Source organism: Zeugodacus cucurbitae, chromosome 2 (assembly GCF_028554725.1).
Source record: "Zeugodacus cucurbitae isolate PBARC_wt_2022May chromosome 2, idZeuCucr1.2, whole genome shotgun sequence".
In the NCBI taxonomy this organism is placed as follows: domain Eukaryota; kingdom Metazoa; phylum Arthropoda; class Insecta; order Diptera; family Tephritidae; genus Zeugodacus; species Zeugodacus cucurbitae.
This window is the reverse complement of record NC_071667.1, coordinates 82,540,860-82,565,083: the sequence shown is the minus strand read 5'-3', so window position 1 is coordinate 82,565,083 and position 24,224 is coordinate 82,540,860. Positions and strand designations below refer to the sequence as shown.

The window sequence follows — 24,224 nt, the reverse complement described above, 5'->3', positions numbered from 1 at the left end:
ATATCTGAGGGATTTACCTATATTTTCGGTGAAAAATTACTCTTAGGCACTGAGTTCTTCATGTTCGATATTAGGGGCCTTAAAAAGTCATGGTTCGATTTTGACAATTTTTCGACAAGTGATGTCACAGCTCAGTAATTGTGTAATGTTTTATTCCGCTATCTTCATTTGTTCCTAATGTATATATGTATGTATTATAAAGTCAACGAATCAAAAGAATTCAAAATTGAGTAATATGGGAAGTAGACGTAGTTGTGAACCGATTTCGCCCATATTCCACGCATGTCATCAGTATGTCAAGAATGTGTTATATACCGAATTTCATTGAAATCTTGAGTAGTTCTTGAGATAGTGTTTTTGACCCATAAGTGGGCGACGCCACGCCCATTTTCCATTTTGTAAAGAAATCTGAGTGCAGCTTCCTTCTGCCATTTCTTATGTAAAATTTGGTGTTTCTGACGTTTTTCGTTAGTAAGTTAACGCACTTTTAGTAATTTTCAACCTAACCTTTGTATGGGAGGTGGGCGTGGTTATTATCCGATTTCTTTCATTTTTGGACTGAATAAGGAAATGGCTAAAATAAACGACTGCAGAAAGTTTGGTCTATACAGCTTTATTGGTTTGGGAGTTATATACAAAAAACCTATTTGGGGGCGGGGTCACGCCCACTTTTCCAAAAAAATTGCATCCAAATGTGCCCCTCCCTAATGGGATTCTATGTTCCAAATTTCATTTTCATAACTTTATTTATGGTTTAGTTATGAAACTTTATAGGTTTTCGGTTTCCACCATTTTGTGGGCGTGGCAGTGGACCGATTTTGCCTGTTTTCGAAAGCAACCTCCTCAGGGTGCCAAGGAACATGTGTTCCAAGTTTCATTAAGATACTCGCTTGCACGGACAGACGAACGGACAGATATCCGGATTTCAAATCCACTCGTCATCCTGATCATTTATGTATATATAACCCCATATCTAACTCTTATATTTCTTGGTGACACAAACAACCGTTATGTGAACAAAACTATTATACTCTGTGCAACAGGTTGCGAGAGTATAAAAATTAATTTGGTCCCTCTACATTAGGACAAATTAGATATAGTATATTGAAAAATACGTGGTATGTTCAAAAAATAACGGGAATTGTAAAATTTCACGGATTTGGAGAGTACAATTGTGAAATTTTTTTATTATGTTAATATATGAAAGTATGCCCCTGAAGTACGATACGTTTTCCGGTTAGAATTTCAAGACAGAATTTCAGTTCAAACGCTCCCAGAATTAGCTAAAACAAACACGGAACTTAATACGGGAGCGAGGCATTTCTGAGGATATTTTCATTACTTTAAGAAGTTGAAGTATTTAAACTCGCTTTTTCTGGACTAACTGTGAACTGAAACAATATTCATTCTTATTAAACAATATTTTCAAGATCAAGTAACCCATCAGATCTTCCACCCAACCTAACAGCTAACGAGAGGGTGAAATAAGATGTTAAAATTCCAAATTAAAGCACGTGTATTGTTCGCTTTGTCTTGAGCTTTTAAATCCACAACACGAGTACAAGACAAGCAACAGCTGTCGGCGCACATTGCATGCAAGTGCGTACTGCGCATGCGCAATAATACAAGTACCTTTGTTAGACAGTTTTTTCTATAAAAGTTTGCTAGAAAAAAAATTTATGAAAAAATGCAATTTGAGCGCTTCGTTACACAATGAACTCAATAAACAAACAATGTATGGCAAATAGATATGTATGTGAACAAAAAAAATTGTAATAAAAATTTCATTTGAGTCAATCAATGGAAAACTCATAATACTCGTATGTTATGAACAGCGGTGGCTTTGTTTGAGTGCAAGTACACGCATGACTGTGTGTGCATTTCTATATGCATCAGTGTGTATTTGAATGGTGTGACTTGTGTGTTTAAGTGCGTGAAAATAACTGGAGCAAAAAGTTTGAAACACGAAGCAAGAAATGAACACAAAATGTGCAAAATATCACTGAAGAAAAAAAACGATTCGAATAATTAAAGCTCAATTAGGTACACACACACACACACACACATTTGCGCCAACCCACAGATATAAAGCAAAATTCAGAAATCACACAGTTATCGCTTTGCTTTCAAAGTTAGATTAATTTTTCAACACATAACACTTCACTATGAGTATAAATATGTTTGTCTGTATGTATGTATTAATCATAAGTGGCATGAATAATATTTGGTTATACTACAGTTGCAAGTAAGTAGGTGTTCATTTTTGATAGATAATTACAAAATAATTATGAATATCAGTGATTGCCAAATAACTATACTTATATTGTATGTACAAAGTGTCCTTCATTTATTCGAAAAGTGTGCTAATATTTTCTTTATTTGATTAGCAATCACAATTGACTTTTATTATTAAAAAAAATAGTAATGATAATAAACAAATTAATTTTTGAAGAATGGTTAAAGAGAAGTGTAGGTGACGTTCATTTTTTTCGTATACAATGCAAGTACTGTGTTGCCTCATAAGTTGCCTAATATTTAGAGCTTTGATTAGGGATAAATATTATAAATAGAAATACGAGGTGTGTTCAAAAAATAACGGGAATTTTCTTTTTTTTTTTAATATTTATTGAGTCGTCTATATTATTTGTGTCGCCTTCAAAATAGTCGCCATTATGCACTTCGAAACACTTCTCAAACTCGATTTTTGGTATGTTTTTAACACGACGGCCCTTTAAGGGGTTAGGAGTAGTCAGAGATACGAAAAAATTAGAATTTTCAGTCACTTTTTTGCTTTTAAATCATGTTATTTTACAAAAGTAATAATATGCCACTATTATACAATGTTTTGACTTAGTCACGAAAAATAAAAAAAAAGTCCAAAGTTATAGCTGTCTGTCATGACCCAGTTTCAACAAAAAAGGTCTTTGCGGTGACAATCATAAGTGCTTGGAGATTCGTCTAAAATCAATCGGATTAAAAAAAATAGTTTTATAAATAGATAATCCAAAATTTTTCAAAATTAACAAAATGGCGGCCTCAGGAAATTTTTTTCTAGATTTTCGGGAAAAAATCAACAGTTAATTGGTGTGTGAGATTTACAAACGAAAATCGCAAAGTCATAAAAACTCGCTTAACTATAAGGGCTGCAACATACAAAGTAAGCAATGAATACAGCTGAAAATCAATTTATCCTACTTCTGTGGATGTTAAACAAGGGAATAAAAAATTTCACTATTGAATTCTCCAAATACGCGAAATTTTACAATTCCCGTTAATTTTTTAACATACCGCGTATATTTGTATTCCACAACAACATTTTTTATGACATTAAAAATTCGTTGGTTGATACTCTCTTTGTAAAAATTAGTTATTTACCAAACTTATTGAAACAAAAGTTTTTAAACAAGCGGAAACCTCTCACAAAAGCATCTCCAACAGAAATAATTCTTCAGCTTGTTTATCGGAACAAACAATTTAAGCAGTCGGCAACTCTTTAAATGTTTTTCCGGCATCCCGTTTGAACGACCTTGATATTTTTCTCGAAAATTAATATGTACTTAATTGAATAAAGTGTTATTTATTTAAAAAAATCTCCTCATGGATTCTCAATAATTCCAGTAGAAAATACATTTTATGTTTACTTAATATTGCTTACACCCGACACCATCCATGTGTTATATATGTATGCACATATGTATGTATATAATCATCACTATGCATACGCGTAAGTATATACTATGATTGGCATTCACCGAATAAATATTATTCCATATTTATTTTATATTATTGTATTTACAAAATATTATTGGAATTTTATGGAAATGCGTGGGTGGAAAGACAGAAACCAGAAACTTCAGCCAAGTGCAATATGTACATATGTGCGAATGGTTTCAATTCTGCCGAATTCGAACGTGTTGGCCAGTTTCTGTGTGTGTCTGTCTGTCTGCTTGTGCGTTGTGTTGACGCAGGTGGGTTAGCCAGTTGGGAGCGCAAAAAAACAAATTTTCTACTTGGTAGATTAACGCAGGTTTTTCTATGCTTCTTAACATTTTCTCGTGATTGTCTGCAACACCTACTCGGCTAATAATTACAAGGTAAAAAAAGAAAATAATTTTTTTCAGTGTGTTTGTGAATTGAAATTCTGTGTTTCATACCCACATTTTATTACTTTTTCCATTACTTTCGGTGTTTAAAGTCATTGCCGTGTGCTATATATATTTATATAAATATATAGTATATTGATTGTATATATGTATATATGTATATGTTTATGCGACTTTGGGGTCCCTTTCGAATTGTCGATTCGTGGTCGCGGTGCTGGCGCTGCTCACTACACTGTGACTTTCACAAATGCATTCAAGCAGCAAAATAAATAAATATGTATATATAGACTATACATTAAAACACCGGCAAAATCGAAACTAAACGCAAGTTTTTCCCTAATAAATAAAATACTCATACGATCAATGCCAACATTTTTCGATAAACATTCGAAATGAAAAAAAGCTCGCTTGCGGCTAAATAACTATATTAACTTGCAAACATACACATAAACACTAAATACACACATACATACATTCAAATATATTACATAAACAAAGGCTAAATGTGGCGTTTTGTTTCTAAACTAAAAATGTTGAAAGTAATTTAAAAAATAACAAAATCGAATTTAAAGCAAAATTTTGTCTTTTTTTAAACACACAGCGATTGTGTGTGGCATGAAGTTCATTACTTTTTCTCCCAACTTCTTGATAAACGCCAGTAAATGCAACAATATATTTTTATTAATAAACACAGATATATACATAAACATATACATACATATGTACCGCCTGGCACGACATGTTACGCTTGCAGTCGCCTCATCACCTTCTATGACTTTTACACGTATCCCCACATACAAACACATAGACACCCAAGCTCACTCGTGCCGTAACTCATTCGACCGCCTTTTATCGTTTGTGGCAGACAATTTGCGTTTCCTCCGACACCGGAAAAGGGCTCTGTAAACAACTAGTATTTCATGTGCATGTGTTATTTGGCTTTTTCACACTTTTTCTAGAATTCAATAAAAAGCTAAGCTCACTCGAAAGGCGTGTAATCAAACATCCACGCAACAAAGGTCGTTTGCCCTTTATTTGGAATATAAATCGATACATTTAGTATCGGATTCAATAAATTTGTATTATATGAATGTTTATAACGCATAAAAGCTAAACTCAATTTCTAGAAAATCATAAAATGACCATTTTACACCCTCCAGATGCAAGGGAGTAAATAAAAAACAATTTCACCAAATTTATTTTTTTTTTCGAACTTGAGCAGCGAACAACTTTGAAGAGATTATCTATAATTGATTTACATAAATTCCCGTTATTTTTTGAACACAACTCGTATATGAATAAATATATATAGTATAACCATTAGATTACGTAAAAAATATTCTTGTCATTATTTAAATTATATTTAATTATATTATATTTAAATATTTAGTTCGAAATTAAATCATCTCTAACGCCGAAAGTAATCTCTAACCGCTCCTTTAAAAAGCTTAACAGCTTCTCTCTCTCGATTGCAGCCAATCAATTTTCAATCAATATATTAAATGGCAATTTCGAAAATGCGAATGATACATATAAATAAATAACAGTAAATAAAGTTTAGCTGATTCATTCAAATAAGCGTGTCGTGCTCTCCGAATAATACAATAATAAAATCATGTTTTGGCGCTTTCGCCATCGTCCAAAAACGAGCGTATCTGCCTTGAAGGTTTCATAAAATTAAAGGCCTGGTCTTTGCATACAAACACACAAGTACACACACATATATATATATGTATACTGCAACAGAATTATTGTATCTACAAACATTGTATATATGTATGTTTGTAATTTTGTGCGCTTATTGCTTTTCAAATGTGGTGTTTTCTGGTCAAGGTTGGTTGATTGACAAAGCGGGGCGGCCGGTCAACAAGCAAGTAGTTATTTCCCTTCTTTGTTGCTTTTCTGGCTTCACTGTTATCGCCATTGGGAGCTTACATACATACTTAAATATACATACATACAAACACACATATATGTATAGTACTGCTCTTTTATCTTTATTTGCATAAGCGTGTTTATGTACACCACTTATTTAAGTTATTCTTATGAATGAAAGTCATTTACAATCTGAAATAAATTTTTTGTTTGGTGATAAACATTTCGGGCTGACGATCTTTCATACATAAATGGATTTAAATTCATGGAATATTATTTATAACCGCTACTTTTTGCTCGCATATGCTTTCGCTATAGTCTAGGGAGCACCGATTGATTTAAACAAAAAAATTTATATTTCTTAAATTCAGACATGGTTCGGGTGAGCCTTTTTTCCATTTCCAAAAATGAATAGAACCTTAAAGGTCGTTTTACAAGCATACAAGAAATCGCTGATTCAAAGTCTACCCCAAAAATCTACGAATGAATTAAGGGGCACACCTAGAGTGAAATTTCAAAAAAAAAATAATTTTTTTTTGGTTCATAATTCGGTAGATTACACCTTTAAAAATAATATATTAAAATTTCAAATCGATATCTCAAATAGTTTTTGAGTTATAGCAATTTAAAGAGCAGCCGCTCGGTAACAGTGAATACGATCATTTTATCTTTAAACGCGTTTTTCTCGAAACATCATTTTCCGAATTCGCTGCAGTGATTACTCAAAAACAAATGATCCGATCACTATCGAGTTTTTTTTAAATGTTCTTTATATAATTCTCCGTACAATGAACTATCGATTTTGGATCTGATCAAAAAATCGAATTTTGGCAGGCCAAAAACGACCAAAATTTTGGGTAAAATTCGACTACTTTTTTTAAAGCCGGAATCACTGCAGCAGTGAAGGACCTTTTTTCACGCCGTTGGAGATCGACTATAACTTAAAAAATATTTAATTTTTTTTTCAAAAATTTCACTGTATATTCTTGAAACATGTATAAATATATTCTTAAAATTTTGAAATAATTGATAAAGTAGTTTTTTAATAAAAATTCCCAAAAATCACCTTTTTTTAGGCCATTACACTAGGTGTGCCCCTTAATATGTTTTTCTAAATACGGAAATTCCCGTTATTTTTTGAACACACCTCATATAACGATTATTTGATATGGTAAAGCAATACCATTCAGATTGGAATTTGGTCGTTCCCAAATCTTATCAACAAACAATTTATCAAACGAATACTTCTGCATTAAGTATTATATACATACATATGTACAGATACATATGTACATATTTTTACAGATACATATGTACATATGTATGTATCTGTCTCTTTAAATATTTGAAATTTTTGCACTTTTATTTCAGAAAGAAAATATTATAAAGGGAATATTAATTAATTAAAGCAACTACTTCATCAAACGTAAGGAAAGTTAAAGATTCTCCCATAATTTAAAATCATTTATAATCCAAACTAAGAACTAAAAACGTTATATTGATGATTCAAATAGTAATTGATTCCACAAATCAATAAAACCATTACAAATTTTCACAAAGATGTAAGTATCCAAAATAGTTTCAAATTTAATGTGATCGTTGAAGAGGAATTACGGAGAGTACATATCAAAACAGCACGAAGTTTAAAATTTCTGTATTTACCAGAAGGTATGTATATACATTGACTGCATTTTGTCCACCGTCAATAATACAAAATATGAAGTAATCGCACAAATACCCACTTTTACATACAAAGCTTAACACACGCTCGCATCTGACTATGAATTACAGTGTAATTAAACAAATTATAGAGCCGTGGATGTCATTAGATCAGCAATTTTATGAATAACTACGCTCATCAGACCTGCTGACTGGCTGGCATACAACGCCAGCAAATATCTGCTTAGTCGGTAGTCGGTTTGTGAGAGACCAGAAAATGAGCTGCGAAATTGTGAATAAGTGATTCGGAGAAGTTTTAAACATAATCACAATTTGTTGCAATTACTTATTAATCCATAATTTAATTAAATTAATTGAAAATAGAGTTGCTGTTTGTTGCAACACTTTTGTAAAAATATAAAATTTTGAAAAACATATATATAAATTTTTGGTAATATGAAAGTTATTAGAGACATTCCATCGCTGAGCTGAGTAAAATCAAATTTTCGTTTTTCTGATTACCAACTTATAACTGTCACATACTAATATGCATATGTGTGCTTGTCAATACAAGTGTATTTCATGACCCAATTTTTTATTAATGTGCGACCAAAAGTTCTAATTATTATTTCACCATTTTGCACACATAATCAAACGGAAAATTAAATCGGTACATATAGTAAATAAATCGACAGCGATCGCACATAAAAAGTGTACCTGTCTATGTGCTTGCGTTGGTAGTGGTGAGTAGCTCCAATTTTAGGTTATCGCCGGCAAAAGAGTTCATCAGCCTCGCATTGTTGTTATTAGTGTTAAAATAAAATGTAAAATTATAAAACGGTATCCGTCTGGCTAATACAGCCATAAAAGGGTGCTGCGCACTGCCGCATGCTGTGGCATTGTACAATAGAAATAATTGTTTCCTTTTTTATCTTTTTTCAATATTTCACTTGTCAATTAGCTATATGTATGTACACATGCATCCATACATATGTATATGATTGTATATCTGACTATGTGGGTCTTTTAATCCCACTTGAAAAAAAAGACTAAAAATAATTGCGCTGTCATTTTGGCAGTTGTGAATATATATGTATATATTTCAATTTATATATAAGTATATATGTATGTATGCGTGTTCTAATTTCAATTGCAGCTAATGCCATGTAGCCGATTTTTTATAATTATTTTTTTGTTAGCCGCAAAATTCACATCCAACACTTTACGCCGCATCTAGCAACGTCGCGGTACCGTATTTATTGCCTGCGCTACGCATTTTTCTCGCGCACTTTTAATTTTAGCCATGCAGCGCTTTCAATTTTCACTTTCGGCAAAAAAAAAGTGATTCTAAAAGCTGCCAAACTTAAGCAGCTCACGCTTGCACGCAACACCAACGAGAAATTGAGAAAAAAAATAATAAATAAAATAAATAAAAAACCATTAAATTCATCAGATTCTCCTAGAAGAATGTGTTAAAACAAAAGAAATTTACTTTTCATTGATGTGGCTAATACCCTACACAGTGTTTTTTTTTAAGACTGAAAGTTTTTGAAAAAAATAATTTGCAATTTTATTGGATTTTAATTTTAACTGCGCAATTTAGCACAATTCGATAATTTCTCAATATTTTAGTATATTTACGTTTTAATAAAAAATTTAAGTAAAATCACCGTTATTGCTTGCGTAGTGTGCTCACAAATTCGTATATTACAATCCAACACATTTTTGAAATAAACATTTTATTCTTTTCACACATATTTTTATTGCAGGACCATGAAGAGCGAACTCAGGCATTCACCGAAAAAAACAGCAATTAAAAACAACCGTTGAGACTTCTTAATAGCTGTTGTTATTTTAATTTACGATATACTAATAAAAAAAATTTAGAACGTAAAATTTCAACATCTGAATATTGCTTTGAAAATTGAATTGAATTGAACTCAGACGTGATTTTTACCTTTTATTTTCGTTAAGAAATTATACTAAAACTATATACTAAAGTTAGGGTCCGGAATATAACACTGCTTCGACATTTTAACCAAAAAAACTGCAATATTCAAAAATCCTTAAGGACAATAAGGAAAAATAATTTGCGATTACTGTTATATATGTATGTAGTATAGTTCTGCTTCTAAAATAAAAATAAATCGAACAAAAATGTTGATGTTTTTTCATTTCCATTAATTCAAGTTTCTAAATTTTGATTCATATTCAATTTTTATTTTACTCCTATGTGTGAACACCGCTTATTATGTTGTCAGTTATCTTCATTTATTACATATCACTTCACTTTTGGTAATTATATAATCATTTCACTTAGCAATTCTATGCTATTTTTAGCCAAATATTTTATTTTTTTTTTTTGTTTTTATGATTTCTTTTCACGGAATATTTATTATTTTATTTCTTAAACAAAAATTTTTTGTCCGTCAAAATTTTTTGGTTGTCTTTAATTACATAATTTTATGTATGAGCGCACAATTTTAAATTCACTTCAATTTTAACATATTTGAGGTCTTGATGATTATTATATATTTTCCAACACACCTCCCTCTCTTGCAGTCAATAATGATTTATTAAAATATGAATTTTTATTTTCAAGAATGTCTAAGACCCTTAAGTAGCTACATGCTTTAAACGTTTATGTGCAGAAAATTACCGAAAATTTCGAAACTTAATCGACCGCAACCGCCAGTAAAACTGAGAATTTGCGGTTTGTGAAAGCGCCACCAAGGCAAGGCAAAGCAGCAGGCATGAGGAGTAGTAGCCCAACGCGTACACGGCGAACACGGGCGAGACGAAGTTCGAGGTAACAATCAGTTGGTTTCGCAAACGCGGAGGCCAATTAAAAGTAAATTGATTTCCACAGTGCTGTAGGTGCAACGATAGATAATCAACGAAATCAAAAAACAAAAAGAGTACAGTGGAGCCGCGAAAAGTGGAACACACGTTTCTTTGAACATTTCTTGGTTTTTTTTTAGAAAAACGATAGATTTAGATTTAGAAACGATTTAGAAAAAAAAAAATAAATAAATAATAAAAATATTTGAAATTAAGTTAAAAAAAATATTTCAAATCAATCAAAAATAATTTACTGATAATTATCGACAGATGTCTATTACTGAGTCTCTACTGTAAATAACAGAATACAAATAAAAAATGTTGTACCTACACATGGCAAATGTATTAAAAATAATATGTACTTGTATTAAAACGTTTAACACTTCAGACATGCAGCCATAGTACACACGGACAGACCTACTCGCAAGTAAGTGCCTGTCAGTGGCATCAAACGTATAGGTAGATGTGCATCGATTGCCAATTTTGTTGCATACAACTTACTAACCGATAGTACACGTATTTAGTTGCCGATCTCGGTTGGCAGATCCAAATGTATTTTTATAAAAGTTAAGTAAATTGTTGGCCGCTTATGTGGCCATGTTGCCAGAGACTCCCAGTGAGAGTGAAACACATACAAGTGAGTGAAAATTTGTGGGTGATTACGATTGAGTATTGTACTTTTTAAGACTTCGGTAGACAGGGTTGCAATTCGGCAATTCAAAACTGGGATGTCAAGCGAAATATTTGACATTTAAAAAATCATTAAGAGTATTCAACCAAGGAATCAAGAATTTTAAAAAGTATTTCAACAAGTTAGAAGTGTGCAATTTAATAAATTTATTGGAAGTTCATGAGAGTTATATGAAAAAGGAGTAAAATATATCAGAAAAGGACACCCTATACTTAAGGAATCGCATGTATTTTTACTTGAATACAGTAATACTTTACACTACACCTTCGGATATGCACTTCGTGCCCGCTGAGAGTAATTAAGCAAGTCTGCTAATTCTTCTCTAATTCTTATGCTGTCGCTTGTAAAAAGAACTAAACTAAAGTATATTCATTGGCTGCTTTAAACAGCTATTGACCCAGTAAACTATGGCCTTTCTTTAGTTCTGAGAAACTCATACAACCTAACAAATTTAAATATACACACAAGAGACTTTATTGTCTATGTTATATATTTTTAGCACACTTACCTCAAATAATATTAAAATAAATACTTTTTAGAGCATTTGAGTTGATGAACCGTTATTTTTACACTTTAGCGGAAATCTGAAAAAGACAAGATAGACAAGTGTTAATAAAAAGAACAGGAAATAAATACAAAAATAATTATTTTACAAATAATCTGAAAAAGAAGAAACTAAAGGTGTAAATATTAAAAAAAAAAAATTAGGAGCAACAATGAAAGATAAATCTTAAAGCAATCAACACTCGAAGAACACTCTTAATTAGAGCTAGCCAAAATCTGCGCCCCACTATTTAATTGTAACACGCGCCAAACGTAAAATGAGTGCAAACAACTTTAAAACACAACGCATTTGTTTATGATTTTTGCTTCTTCCGCGATGTTTAGCGCTCGTTAACCCTACCAACGCCGGCTTGCAATATTACACCGTTGTGGAAATTGAAACACGATGAAAAGAAAAACGTTTTGACCTTGAATTGAATTGAACAACAGACCTACTGGTACTCAGAGACAAAGTCAAGTGACAAAGCCATTGTCAGCAGCGGTGCAGGAGTAGACGAAGTACACCACTTTAAATCAAATAACAATAAAAAACAACAACACTTCAACAGCACAAAGTCGACCAAAACTGGTGACGGTGGTGAGTGTTGAACGGTGCAACAACAGCAACAACGTCATGACATCGACACCCAATATTATTGTGAACACCACGCAGCCACGGCACGGCGCGGAGATAGGAAGCGGGGAAGGGAAACTGACTGAACTTATCACAAATGCAATGAAATTTGAGTACCTTAAGTCGAATGAAAAAGTTTTTTTTCTGTTTGCACTTTATTTATGTTTAATTTGTATGTTTTTTGCGCTTTCTTTGCGCTTCTTTTCTGCTACAATTAGAGTGAAGTGGCGGTTTAATGTGGCAGTTACATATATATATTATCTATATGTAAGTATCTTTTTAAGTGTGACTAAAGTATAGAGTAGGCAATTGTCATCGTTTCCCATTCCCATGCGCTTAATGTGTTCTAATAACATACATACTTATCTATCAGGAGATTTGCTTGTGTTATCTAAAAAGAAAATTATCCGCCAGAATCTAAGTCACTTATAATGATTAAACTCTATTTAAATAACCAAAAATATTGTAGAATAAATCACGGTTTTATTTTATTTTTTTCTTCTAATCAGAAATTGTAAGGCACGAAAGTAATAAACTTTAAAGTTCAGTTCTGATTGAAGAGAGTTGTTGTTATACATATGTACTTTTGTAAATATGTATTTCATGTTTACATTACGCTCGGCAATAAAAGTCAATCGTCAAAAAATATTAACTGCCTTATCTCTACTATCAAGAATGTTCGGGAGGGTTGTTAAAATCAATACTCACAATCAAACGTTAAGTTGAACCGATTTCCTTGATATGTTTACATATGTACTGATTTACGTTAGGGATTTAACAAATACAGCTGCCGTTTTCCTGAGACTAGTTAAAGATTTCGTTGATTTCTAATTTTGCCTGGTTATGGTGAGAAAACTATAAATTAAAATCAAAAATCGAGAATCGTAAAATTTTAAATTTCAGGGGTTTGGAGATGAAGTGAAGTTCTTTACAATTTTTAGCAGTCGTCAAGCCACTAAGGTCAGGCGTGTTTTTATCAGCTTGGCGATTTTCGTTTGTTAAAAGCTGTTGTTCATGCCCAGCCTGCATAATTGCCAGACATATTATTTTTTTCTATTTTCAAAAATAAAGAGAACCATAAAGGATCCTCAATTTACAAGTCAAGCGATATTTTTCTCGTAGCTGAAATAGCCGAAGGCTATCCCAAAAATCGGGTTTGAGAAGTGTTTCGAGGAATAATTTCGAAATTATATCAAATTTGAAAAACAACGAAAAGATTAATGTAGACGAATGAATTAATAAATAAAATTTTTTTCAAAAACCGCAAATTCACGTTAATTTTTGAACACACTTCGTATGTGTGACGAAATGGCATCGACACTGCAGTCAGCAGACCTTCTGTGGCGATTGGCCTTCATAAGTAAAATGCCTGCGTCAAACAAAAAATGCAATTCCCACCCACTCAAGTAAAGCTTACTTTAATAGCAATCATGTATTTTTCAACAATCGCGGTACACTTATGTAGTATGTATACTATATATGTAAGTACTATGTATACTATATATGTAAGTACTATATATGTAAGTACTAAACACACTTCATTCATAAAATCTGCAACAAAAGTGAACAACTAAAGCAACAAATCAATTGTTAGTTAAATGTCAAAGTGTTAACAATTTTAGTGTTGATTTCGCATGCAAGCGGGTAGAGTTGCATTTTTCTATGGGCAACATTTACCAAGCGCTAGTAAAAATTGTTGTGTTTGTGTGTTATGTCAAGGGGTGCCTTTGTAAAACACATTTTCTCACCATTCTCGATAAATTAATGAACAAATGGACCAACTAACCAGGCAGGCCGACTCGAGCCAGCTACTTATTAACAACCGCTTCGCATTCCACTCGCCGTCGCTTATACGCCTCTATACGTGCAACCTAGCGTTCGTGCGGCACAACACCTGTCCGCCTTTGAAACTCGCAATTTGATTGTGCCAACCGGTGTTTATATGTGTATTACACATGCAACTGCACAGAAATGCAATAAAGTCGACGGTTTTTCGACCAACAGCGAAAACCAGCATGTAAATGAGTATATGTGCATATAAAATATAGTAAAATAAATCTAAACGTTGTATGCATGTATTTATGTGTGTGTATATAATGTACAAGCTTCTGCATCAAATGCTCACCTCCGTGTGCGCCCAAAAGGTACACTCGCTCCGTCAATGCTCGCGTTCGCATTTGCATTTGCACTTGCATTCATATTTGAAATTTTCAAGCTTCAGTGACTTCTTTTATGTTGCTTATGACGTTGTTCATACCATTTTGAAGCACTTTCATATATACATATGTGAGAAACACATGTCTACATACTTAACTAATGTGTATAAATTACCATAATACATAGAAATAATTATATGCGCAGTTGTGTATGTGTCGATGCACAAGCCTTGGTTCGCCCTAATTACTTTTATTGCATTTTACTGATTTTAGATAAAATCCGCATTTGTGGCTCAGCGCAGTGTTTTACTCTTGGCGGTGAACAATTTTGGTGCAGAGATGTTTTGGGTCATGCCGCTGGCGCTAATCACAGCCCGTGGCTTATATGCGAGTATGTCGAAATTGTCATTTAATTTATTTAAATTTAATGCCATAATATGATTGCTTATAACTTTGTGCACGCTTTTAGTTACTAATGAGATTTATATCTATAGGAGAATTTAAATTGTACTTACTAAGTGAAATGTGAAATGAAATTCAATTTACAATTTTAGTTAGAAATGGCAATTGCTTAAAAAAACTTCAAGAAAGGTCTCCCATATTTATAGAAAGGTTTTAAATCTTCTGGCTCCTTCCAATGCCAAATTTTCTGTAGATTTAATATTAGTTTTGCAAATTTGTATTAGAGCCTGGAACTATCAGATTTTTATAATAAAATTATTATCAAATATTAGATTTTCAATGAATAATTACAATTACAAACCAAGCAAAAATCTTACATTAACGGAGTATCCTCATATAACAGTTTGAGAGACATTGTATTGGCAACAAAACTGTTGTTCAGCACTGAGCTCATGGATTCGATATTGCCGGAAATATTAGACGTTCGCTTTACATGGTATGGAATTGGTACGCCATAACTCTTCCAGCCATAACAATAAGTTGTCGCAAATACAAAAATTCGTTCCTGTCGAATGCATAATATAGTATATTCCATACATAAGTAATCCCGTTTGTTAAATGTGTCACTTGTGTTGCTGACATACTCGTCGATATTTTTATAACTTTTCTGCAGCAAAGTGTAAACTAAGAAATAAAAACAATTTGTATAATGGCCTGTGACAAAGTTTGTGCATATTACCAACGCCAGGAAGTACAGAGTGTTATTTGTTGCACAAATAGATTCACAAACACATACATAAACATATAATGTAGATGTACTTCAACTGCTCTTAAAACTGGGTTTGTTGTTCGGACGCGAAATGCTCAAGTGAAATGGTGCCAAGAGTGCAACCGCTGCTGCCACCAGCTAGCGCTAACGGTGATGGTGATGCTGGCGTTGCTATTACTGCAAGTCACAGCCAGCATAATGCGTCACACAAATGGAAGCGTCAAAAGAACAGGGCGGAAAATATGACTATGAAAAATGCCTGTCGATTTATGTGGGGTGTAACGAATTTGTTAACTCGTTAGTATGGGAGCTGGTGCATAATGGCGGCAAGAAAATCGTTGAATTCGTTTGACTGTTGTACTTACGCTACATTAGTTGGCTTACAGTAGCGGTCGAAAAAATATGATTGTTAACAAATTTATTTCACTTTGGGAGTGGCAAAAATTAAATAGCAAAACAGATTTAAGTAAGATCTAAGTAAAACAGATTTACCAAGATATATACACTATTCGATTAAACGGAACAAAATCTATAATAGGCAGCTGTCAATTTTTGTTTGCTAAAAAATCCATGCTCTCTTATAAGAAAAAAAAACTCGGTTCTGAGTACACTGGTCCTATTTGTAATGTTAGCGATAAGTCATAATGCGATTAAAAGAAGCCTTTTAACTTTTTGAAGATCCAACTCCTCTGCAAACAATTATTTCAACAAAGCCCTACAATGTTCGGTGCGCCATACGATGGAAAGAGATTCACTTTATGTTGGCTCTCGGCTTACCTCACCTAATAAAGAAATACTAAAACGTATTTCATACCACAATCACTTCAAGCTATTAATCTCCTCAATTAAACTAAGCAAATAATAAAATATAAAGTGGACTATATCAGAGAAAGTTCAACACAAAAACGTACGATTGGAAGAGAACTAAGTGTCACGAGCCAAAAACTATATAAAACTTATAAGGTTTCACAAATACACACACTTTCATGCATACTTGAGAAATCATTCCATTTCCAAGTCTCCATGGTGGGCAGGCAACCAGTGCAGCCACAACTTTTATGTTCATGTCCTTTTTTCAAAAGCGCCAACTTGGAGCCACACTCGTACATGACATCATGCATAAAAGACGAAGAGGCGCCAACTAGATACGCATAGAAAAACGAGAACGCACAAGCAATTTTTATGCTTTACTGTTTTTGCCTTTTGAGATACATTGGTGTGTGAGGCTACTAGTTCTGTGTCATACAGCAGAAATGTTTAGATATTTACATGCCATTTTTATGGGGCGCAAGCAAAAGCAAATAGTCGCCACAGGCGTTTCACTTGTTTTAGGGTGAAAGCGCTGCAGTCTTCTGACTGACCTTGACTCAGTTGGCGCAAAAAGCAGCACTTAATTATTTTCAGCGCAATTGACTGTGAACGCAACAGAATTAGCAACTTCACCCACACGCGACCGACCCACCGACCGCTTCTTTTAGCCAGCCATTCATGCTAAATTAAAAGCGTTGCAAGATGCAAATAATCCAGCGCACAGCTGAGGAATTTAGTAACTGAGTATGCAAATAAGCATTCAAATCAATTACTAAGTGACAACGTGTAGTTTAGCGCACTAGTTACGTTGAACTCGCCGCACAAATGTCTGCAAGTCATCTAGAGCAGCGAATAGAGTGCGCGCCTGAGTCATGCTGTCAATTATTTCTTAAATTACTCGACACAATGAAATAAAACTTAGTCGCTGCTAAAAAATAATAAAGAAAACAAAGTATGACAGCCGTTCATTCAGAGCGCGCGTCATTGTCGTAATCATTAACATCGTGCTATCGACATCATGCTTTTGTACGTATGTGTATACTACAAGTGCTATATACTATCTACAGGCCGCTTTCCTTGTCTTCATCGGTTTTGTTTGTTTCTTTCTTTTCATATTCACACCAGAATAATAGTGTGATAAGTTGTAATATAGCGTTTTCTGTCGGTCATGAACTTTGCAGCTGAGCTAACGCGTTCGTTGCCTGGCCCCAACTAAGTGGTTATCTGCCAGACAGACAGCAGCTTAATAATCAACTAAATTTATTGTGCATTCACTCGTACCAAGTATATATGTATCGGTCTAGGTTTGTATGTATGTTTGGTGTTGATAGAAATTGCTGCATTTTCACTGAATACCCTAGGTGGAGATTATTGGAGCATTATGAATTGCATTAACCGGACGGAAATTTGTTAATGAAAGCACAAGCATAATTATACCGAGAATGAATATGAATAGAGAAGATATTTTGAAAAAAAAAATTATACTTTTTCTAACATTTATAATATTTTTCAGTAAAGCCCAATATCCGAGAAAACAAGTACAAATATTAAATTAATTTTTGGAAGAAACATTTATGGATTAGAATAACATAAAATATAGGTAAATATGTCAAAGGTTTAAAAATATTATATTTCAAGCAAAAGTACGTTTTTCATATTTCACATTTTTCCAAACACTTCGCCTTGGAATGCATTCGGCAAGCAACAATTAATGTTAAACGTTTGTGGACCACTCTACCCAGCATAGTACACTAAGAGTTAGTAGGTAGTTTGTACAACGCTTTGTTCGTTATACTTTTCCACAAGCAGCACGTGAATTTGCGATGAGCAAACATCAACTGACAATAGTTCAAATGCATAAATGCATATAGCCCCAGTGGCAGTTTTTTGTAAGAGGAGAGCTAAAAGCGGCACATCGACATGACAGTCTGCGACACCTAACCTCAGGCGTGGACTTGCAGCAAAGAAAACAAAAAAAAAGTATCCGCACACAAAAGATACTCTCGCACTATGTAGGTAAGTAAGCGCTGCGCCGTCATTAGATAAGAAGCAACGAAAAAGTTCAACTTGGACTCTTAAAAAGTTTCAAAATTATGTGACAGCGTTTCTTTTGTTATTTTAATAGCGGCAACGCAGGGCATTAGCAAACATTGACTGGGGAATGACTTAAGCAGCACAACAACAATTAGCGAGAACACAGCAATGCAGCGCTGTTGGCAGTTAGATTGCTAAAAATAGCGTATGCTAGTGACTTCATGCGCGTTTATTTTGCTGGTGTTCTCATATCTATATGTATATCTAACATTTTGGCATTGTACTTCTTTCAGCGCCGCAAAGTTGTAAATGACAGTATTATCAGATAAGTGGCGCATGATAAGATATGGAAATAGCATGGCATTTCCCAACAATATTTAATGAAAAATAATAGAATTGAAAATTTGTTTGTTGTTGTAGGTATTTAAATAACTACTAAAGCCCTAAAACTGTTTGAAAAGCGTTTGTAAATATACGCAAAGAAATCCAATGTATGACCAATTTTTGAACTAAAAATTAATTTTGTGTTGACCAAAGTTTTACTGCCGTCAAAACAGAATTGAAATATTATGAACAATTGCTTTCAAATCAATAATTATTCAGTTCTATTGTGGCTTGTGAATATTAATTTTTTTTATTTGCAGTAATTCTCGGCATGCTACATTATAAATATGAACTCACTGCGTACATACATTGCACAAAGGCACATTTATGTTTTTATGTATACGTAAGTATTTAGGTAAGAATGTTTGTTTGTATGGATATGTTTATAAAAAGGTTTGCATGCTTAATGCCACAACAACAGTTTGTTACTATTTATGCTTATATTTGACCAACGCTGAACTCAACGCTTGAGTGTCGGACAACTATTTAAAGAATGCCAGTTGTTCGCACCTGGCTTTTTGGCACATATGTATGTACCTACTCACAGCGAGGTGAAAATTGGCACAAAATGTAAATTTGAATTTATTATTTGTATATCCTACATTTAAAATAACTATTGGACAATGATTTTTACCTATTAATTATAAATGAATTATTTTAATTAACTTTATTTGATAATTTTTGAAAATTTATTATAATTTTGAACCAGTCAAAATAAAATTTGTACACATAAAATACAATGTAGCAGCATATTTACATTTTGTCTGCTTAGAAAAGTAGATAAAACATTATTTCTAACACTTCAAAGCAGAAATTAACAACAATTTACTTAAAACTTTACAGTCATAATATAAGCATTCAACAGACCTTACATATGCCAGCATATATACATACATATGTAGCTATTAAAATATCAAGAAGCTAGATTTATTTATAAATTTTTATTATAAATAAAAAAGTATTATACTAAATATTTATAAATTGTCGGTACTTACATTCTTCGATATTTTCCAAACGCTTAAGCTAATTTACGATGTTTCTTTTGTTGTTGTTTATCTCTCAACTAAACGTCGGATATTAGTCGAATAGACGATTAGGACAAAAATAGAAAACAAATCATAATAAAAACCGGTTGTAATTTTGTTTATAAAAAGTATTTGAAACAAAATAAAGAGAGAGGAAACGGCAAAATAACACGGCGCTGTGTGTATATTCATAGATTTTTATATGGGCATGCATAAATATGTTTATTCAGTTAAATTGGAAATTATTTTTACTTTTTTTTTTTTAATTTGCAATAGTGAAAATTTATATATCAAATTAACTATTGAGAAAGGTGGAAAAAAACAATTAGATTTCTACATAACTAAGTGAACTTTAGTTGTAACTAATCGCGAATCAGAAAAAAATTTAATATTTATATTAAACCCATTTATATATAAAGAGAATAATCTATCAAAGATTGAAGTTACCGCAAAAAAAATATCTATTTGAATATTACTATTGTTAAATGAATGCAAAGTACTCCAACGAAAGGCACCGGCGGTACTGTTTACCGTCTGACTACTTCTGAACGTCTATCCGTCCACCCAAATTTGCTTCCTATGCGCAGGAGTATCTTACATATTTAGATATATATACAAATAAGAGTCTGATTAATCACACGCGCCGCAGAGTAGAAACTTTTATTTTTTATAACGCCAAGAATAAATTGGAGATTTCATCTGATTAACAATCGATTTTGTACACAAGAAAGCACATAATTTTATAGCATTTCAACAGATTATTTATAAATATACATAATTTTTTTGTATAACATTCACTTCTTTTTATTTGGATTTTCTCCGGCTATCGCCATATTTTCTGCCCAATTTCTTTGCTTTTACTATTCTTACATTTTTTATTTTCGTATATTTTCAATGCATTCATTCACTCGTTGTTTCGTAACAATATGTTGTTTTTTCGTTTAACTACACATAAATTCAATCACATTTTACACACTGTGATTTCAATTTATATTAAATATGTTAGCTGTTATTAAGCGATTGAGGAGTTTCTGCTCCTAAATTATTTATATTTCTGAAATAAGGATAAATTAGTGTGCGCTCACCAAAACCGTCAATCACTTAACTAAACTTCGCCGTTGTTCGCCGTTTCACGAGAAATGACTGCACTGACAGGTAGATTGGGCCCCAAAATACATTACTGCGAAAATCCCCCACTTTTGTAGTAGTAGATTTTCATATGTGTGCACGTTGCCACTTTAAATTTCTTTAGAGCTACTCATAGAAACTGTTGGTGCTCGAACTTAGTAAAATCTTGTATTACGCATTTAAGAATATAAAAAGATAAGTATTTTAAAGCATAAATTCAATATCATGCATATTTCAGTAATAAAACTGACTATTTATAAAATAAGCTTAGATAAGTATTGAAGTATACTTTGCATTGGCATCACTATTGTAAAAGGCTAGATGAAATGTTATTTTTTATATTTACTGCTAAATAATTTTCATGGTTATACATAAATATCTAATTTTATTTACGTAATATCACATTTTCATTTTTCTCACAACATTTCTAAAATTTTGCGATTTCTTCAGATATACTTTATTTCACCAATAAGGTAACATGGCTACCAACCTTGCATTTTTGACATATGGTAAACTTAAAAAATGTCTTTTGGTTTGTTTTTATTTGGCGTTTAGCGGCAGAAAGTGAACAGCAGCTTGTGATTATAATTTAATATTCTTTCAGTTTTATAGAATAAAAGAAATGGTTGGTATAAATTTAAAGTTATGCTGAGGTCAACTGTTATAACTAATACTTTCATATGTAATTCTAGTTCTCTCTATTGCATAAAGAAGAGGCTGCACACGATGACGGGGTAAGTTTGTTTGGTTTGTTTAAAGTTATGAATTACGCGTAAATGCAATTTAAATTGCAGATTTGGTCATGCTCATGGGGACGTCTACATCCGGAAGAGAGTCAACCTGATAATGCTGCTGAAGAAAAGGACCCAGACGCTAGTAATGATTCAATGTACGGTAAAAAGAAAGCTGAACCCGTTGATTTTATTGTAACCGGTGGTTTGGATGACTTGGTGAAAGTATGGGATATCCGAGACGACGACCAGTTAAAACTTCGCCACACATTGAAAGGCCATTCTCTAGGTGTTGTTTCTGTCGCTGTGAGCCCAGATGGGAAAAGTGAGTGCTAAGATCACCATACAATTTAAAGTAGTTTTCAAGTTTGTATTGTTTCAATTTAGCAATCGCGAGTAGTTCTTTGGACTCAAGTCTCTGCTTTTGGGATTCCAAAACTGGACAACAGAAGCATTTGCTTTCGTTTGGTCCGGTGGATCTGTGGACTGTAGCGTTTTCTCCTTGCAACAAGTATGTAATTTCGGGATCGAATGATGGAAAAATCTCAATGTACAGCGTCGAAACGGGAAAGGCCGAACAAGTACTAGATCCACAAAATGGGAAATTCACCTTAAGCATTGCCTATGTAAGTTTTTGATAAAAAACAATTTGCCGCACTTTTAGTATATGAAAATAACTTTATTGCAGAGTCCAGATGGCAAGTATATAGCCAGTGGTGCTATAGATGGCATTATTACTATATTTGATGTAGCAGCAGGCAAAGTGGCGCAAACTTTAGAAGGTCATGCCATGTCAGTGCGAAGCTTATGTTTTTCACCAAATTCTCAGATGCTGTTAACTGCTTCCGATGATGGCCATATGAAACTATACGATGTGTAAGTATATAATGCATGCAGTTACCACATTTACTAAAAGTTTTCTAATTTTTTTATAGAGCTCACTCAGACGTCGCCGGCACTTTATCAGGCCATGCATCGTGGGTGCTGTGTGTTTCATTCTCCGAAGATGGCAAACATTTCGCATCTTCTTCTAGCGATATGAGCGTAAAGATTTGGGATTTCGCCGAACGTAAATGTATGCACACATTTTCGGAACACAGCGATCAGGCATGGGGCGTTAAATACAGTTTATCAGATGACAAAGTCATATCGGTGTCAGAAGACAAATCACTCAATTTGTATAACTGTCCGCCTAATATTGTTGCTTAACATAACCCAATAAAAATGAAATATTTTGTATCATAATGAGTTCGACGAGTACCTTTTTAACATTTAATTCATATTTAACGGTAGATTCTACTTAAGAACTATCGACTACGTTGAGTTTTAACGACAGAGCGTGGTATAACTTGTTGATAGAAGTAACAAGATTTGACTGGTTAAATAGCCGGATAACTACGTATTTACTAAGATAATAGCTGCAGTATTACTCCTCTTTCTTGCTTTCAATTAATTTCTTACTAGATTGAGAAAGAATGCGTTCCTTTTGACCTCTATCTGGGATGTACACATTAAAGCTTTTAAAATAATGAAGAATGTTACCTAAAAAATATTACTAATGATTTAGACAGTAAGATAAAGTGAGGTAGATATTTGGTATTTACCGACAACTTCTTCTTTCAATTTATAATCTGCCGCAATTCTTTGTTTCGTCCACAATTCTGGATCACTTTGATGATCCGTTATAAATTGCATTGCTTGCCGCAGTGTACAACGACCTGCGCCAACTCGTGTTGGTTCTCTGTAGCCATACTCAAAATCTTGTGGTGTTTTTCTACTTAATGGAAGCGGTTTATTTGGATCGGTACGTTGCGCAGCATAGTCAATCTATTTAAAACGAAATTTATTAGTGTTTTTACAAAAGTTCACCACAATTTCCATTTAACCCACAAATCGATCCTCGGAAGTTACATAAACATTTTTTAATCGATCATCCAGCGCTAAATCTTTTTTGTTTAGCTTATCTACCAGCTGTGGATCCACTAAATAAATATAATTAATTCAAATTTACAATTTAAGTCATTAAATGTTTTATTATTTACATTCAAGCGCTCGCTGCATGTCCTGAATATTCGATTCGTATTTCGGCGCCGGCACAGGCTTATCACGCTCCAGTATGCGATGTGCCCTGTTTTCCACATTAAAGCGGTTCATTTTATTTGCGACCATTGACATGACTTTACCCATCTTTCAATATATGTATATTTCTTCAACTACGTTTACTTTAGTTTACGACAACCTTAAATCATTGTATATGATAATAGAAAATAACCTAAAATTAAAAGTGATTTCAAACAGCTGTTGTCAGTGTTGTATACTTCCAATTCAAAGAAGTTTAATTGCTTTATAATCTAACTTAAAATATGGTCTGAGAAATTAAATATCAAATATTATCTTATTATGGAAGCAAATATTATCACATCAACAATATAATTTAAG

General features: G+C 33.0%; 3 protein-coding genes across 10 annotated transcripts in view; 1 reads left to right on the top strand and 2 right to left on the bottom strand.

The window, feature by feature from the left end:
- Positions 1–21,126, bottom strand: part of Mical_4 (F-actin-monooxygenase Mical) — an 80,353-nt gene extending 59,227 nt beyond the window's left edge. For 2 of the 8 annotated variants that reach the window (XR_008470587.1, XR_008470588.1), the window contains exons 1-3: positions 20,797–21,069; positions 19,897–20,225; positions 11,678–11,753 (exon numbers count right to left, since the gene is read on the bottom strand). The gene's annotated coding sequence lies outside the window, so the exon portion shown is untranslated. Of the gene's footprint in view, positions 1–11,677; positions 11,754–19,896; positions 20,226–20,373 lie in introns of all 8 variants that reach the window. The other 6 variants (XR_008470592.1, XR_008470590.1, XR_008470594.1 and 3 more) reach the window with 6 other exon arrangements.
- Positions 21,127–21,531: 405 nt separating this feature from the next.
- On the top strand, positions 21,532–23,033 carry LOC105219864 (SKI8 subunit of superkiller complex protein). Its single transcript, XM_011196216.3, has 6 exons — positions 21,532–21,679; positions 21,747–21,788; positions 21,849–22,110; positions 22,173–22,411; positions 22,474–22,661; positions 22,721–23,033. The coding sequence occupies exons 1-6, from the start codon at positions 21,677–21,679 to the stop codon at positions 22,992–22,994; spliced, it is 1,008 nt and encodes a 335-aa protein (XP_011194518.1). The 5' UTR covers positions 21,532–21,676; the 3' UTR covers positions 22,995–23,033.
- LOC105219855 (protein NDUFAF4 homolog) lies at positions 23,018–24,072 on the bottom strand. Its single transcript, XM_029044703.2, has 4 exons — positions 23,828–24,072; positions 23,676–23,767; positions 23,390–23,612; positions 23,018–23,327 (listed from the first exon to the last, which is right to left on the bottom strand). Exons 1-4 carry the CDS (start codon positions 23,970–23,972, stop codon positions 23,212–23,214), a joined length of 576 nt encoding a protein of 191 aa, XP_028900536.1. The 5' UTR covers positions 23,973–24,072; the 3' UTR covers positions 23,018–23,211.
- Positions 24,073–24,224: the final 152 nt, after the last annotated feature.

Excerpts from the sequence above, each read along its gene's own strand:
- LOC105219864 (XM_011196216.3), top strand. Across the intron at positions 21,789-21,848 it reads AGGCTGCACACGATGACGGG|ATTTGGTCATGCTCATGGGG; the intron begins GTAAGTTTGTTT and ends TTTAAATTGCAG. Across the intron at positions 22,662-22,720 it reads CATATGAAACTATACGATGT|AGCTCACTCAGACGTCGCCG; the intron begins GTAAGTATATAA and ends ATTTTTTTATAG.
- LOC105219855 (XM_029044703.2), bottom strand. The coding sequence starts at position 23,972 with ATGGGTAAAGTCATGTCAATGGTCGCAAATAAAATGAACCGCTTTAAT. Across the intron at positions 23,768-23,827 it reads CATGCAGCGAGCGCTTGAAT|TGGATCCACAGCTGGTAGAT; the intron begins GTAAATAATAAA and ends ATATTTATTTAG. Across the intron at positions 23,328-23,389 it reads ATTGAAAGAAGAAGTTGTCG|GTAACATTCTTCATTATTTT; the intron begins GTAAATACCAAA and ends AATATTTTTTAG.